The sequence below is a fragment of the Nematolebias whitei genome, chromosome 17 (assembly GCF_014905685.2).
Source record: "Nematolebias whitei isolate Nwh7 chromosome 17, NemWhi1, whole genome shotgun sequence".
NCBI lineage: Eukaryota > Metazoa > Chordata > Actinopteri > Cyprinodontiformes > Rivulidae > Nematolebias > Nematolebias whitei.
The window spans coordinates 40303451-40305355 of NC_056514.1; the positions used below are offsets into that span (position 1 = coordinate 40303451).

The 1905-nt window shown below is 41.4% G+C and overlaps 1 protein-coding gene across 1 annotated transcript in view; it reads left to right on the plus strand.

Annotated features, from left to right (window-relative positions):
* LOC119424208 (gastrula zinc finger protein XlCGF8.2DB) overlaps positions 1–1627 on the plus strand; it is an 8981-nt gene extending 7354 nt beyond the window's left edge. The window contains exon 2 of the mRNA XM_037691687.1: positions 156–1627. Within this exon, the coding sequence (XP_037547615.1) occupies positions 455–1588 (1134 nt within the window). The 5' untranslated portion in view covers positions 156–454 and the 3' untranslated portion in view covers positions 1589–1627. The remainder of the gene's footprint in view (positions 1–155) is intronic.
* Positions 1628–1905: the final 278 nt, after the last annotated feature.

Consider the following 1905-nt stretch of genomic DNA (forward strand, 5'->3'; position numbering starts at 1 on the left):
CCATCCATCCATCCATCCATCCATCCATCCATCCATCCATCCATCCATCCAGGGGGCTTTTGTTTTTCCCAGGGTAGCAATGTTGTATTTCATGTTAAATTAAATTGCTAAAAGTTTTATAAAGTTTGTTCATATATGTTTCTTTGTACCTGCAGGTGTTCACACATCTTCTGTGATTAAAGAGAAACATCTTTGGGGTACAACTACTGTCCAGCAGGCCCCACTTTCCCACCACATCAAGGAGGAAGAGGAGGACCTCTGGATCTGTCAGGATGAAGAGTATCTTTACAGACGGGATGAGACTGAACACTGCAGACTTCCATTAACTGTTGTGGTGAAAACTGAAGACGATGAAGTAGAGCCTCAGTCCTCACAGCTTAAAAGGCAAAAATCTTGTGGCCCCAAAGAAGTAGAACATCCAACCAGCAGTTCATTTAAGTGGATCAAAACGGAAATGAATGGAGAGGATGGTGGACAACTGGAACTAGTCAGAAAAACACAAGCAAATATTGATGAGGATTCAGACTCTGAGACTGATGATGATGAAGAAGAAGAAGATGATGATGATTATGATGATGAAGATTGGCAGGGGACTCTGTCAGAGACTGACAATAGTTTGGTGAAAAGCCAAGCAGCAGAGTCAGCGGGATGTAGCTCAGTCAAAAAGCCCTTCAGCTGCTCAGAATGCGGCAAACAGTTTTTGTACAAACAGTCCCTGAAGAGACACATGAGACGGAATACAGAAAAATCTGCTTCCACCTGTTCAGGTAATCAGAAGCGTTCTGGAGTGAAACAAAATTCTGACCCCCAGAATAAAGTCCACACAGGAAAGAAGAATTTTAGCTGTAACGTTTGCGGGAAAACATTTAGAGATATGTTCAGTCTTAAGTCTCACATGAGAGTCCACTCGGAGGAAAAACCATTCAGCTGTGAGAATTGTGGTAAAAGCTTTAAGCACGAGCACAACGTAAAGATTCACATGAGAATTCACACTGGAGAGATGCCATTCAGCTGCGATGTTTGTAGTAAAAGATTCAAGCATCAGCACAATCTGAAAACGCACATGAGAATCCACACAGGAGAGAAACCTTTTGTTTGTGATATTTGTGGTAAAAGAGCAAGGCACCAAAACAATCTGAAGACGCACATGATCGTCCATGGAGGGGAACAGCCATTTGGTTGTGATCTTTGTGGCAAGAGATTTAATCGCAAGACAAGTCTTAGGGCACACATGACAGTCCACACAGGTGAAAAACCATTCGCCTGTGAGGTTTGTGGTAAAAATTATAAGCGGAAGACTCATCTTAGGACCCACATGACTGTCCACACAGAGGAAAAGCCATTTGGCTGCGAGGTTTGCGGTAAAAGATTCAACCGTAAAACGCACCTTAGTACACACATGGCAGTTCACACGGGAGAAAAGCCTCACAGCTGTGATTTTTGTGGCAAGAGGTTCACTCGGAAAACCCATCTGAATTCACACATCACAGTTCATACAGGGGAGAAACCGTTTGGTTGTGGCGTTTGTGGTCAGGAATTCACCCAGCAGGGAAGTTTGAACCGACACATGAGATTCCACTTAGGATAAAGGCACTTTTACAGCTTCAGGTGTGGAGAAGATTAATATGGAGGAAAATCCCAACGCAAAGGCTCTTGTTAATGTAGGAAAAGTGACATATTTTTATTTTATATCTCATTAGTTTGAGTTTTGATGAAGTGAAAAACAGGTTGAAGCAATGAAGATTTATTTTAATTAATTTGTTTTAGGTGCTTTCTCGCCACACTAACTCTTAATATTCTCTCCATAAAGGAGAAATATATGGGTTCAAACTTTGTGCTCTTTGAAAAAGCAAATTAAAAACCAATAATAGGAAATGTTGTTTATAGTTCTTGAGTTGTGGTTCT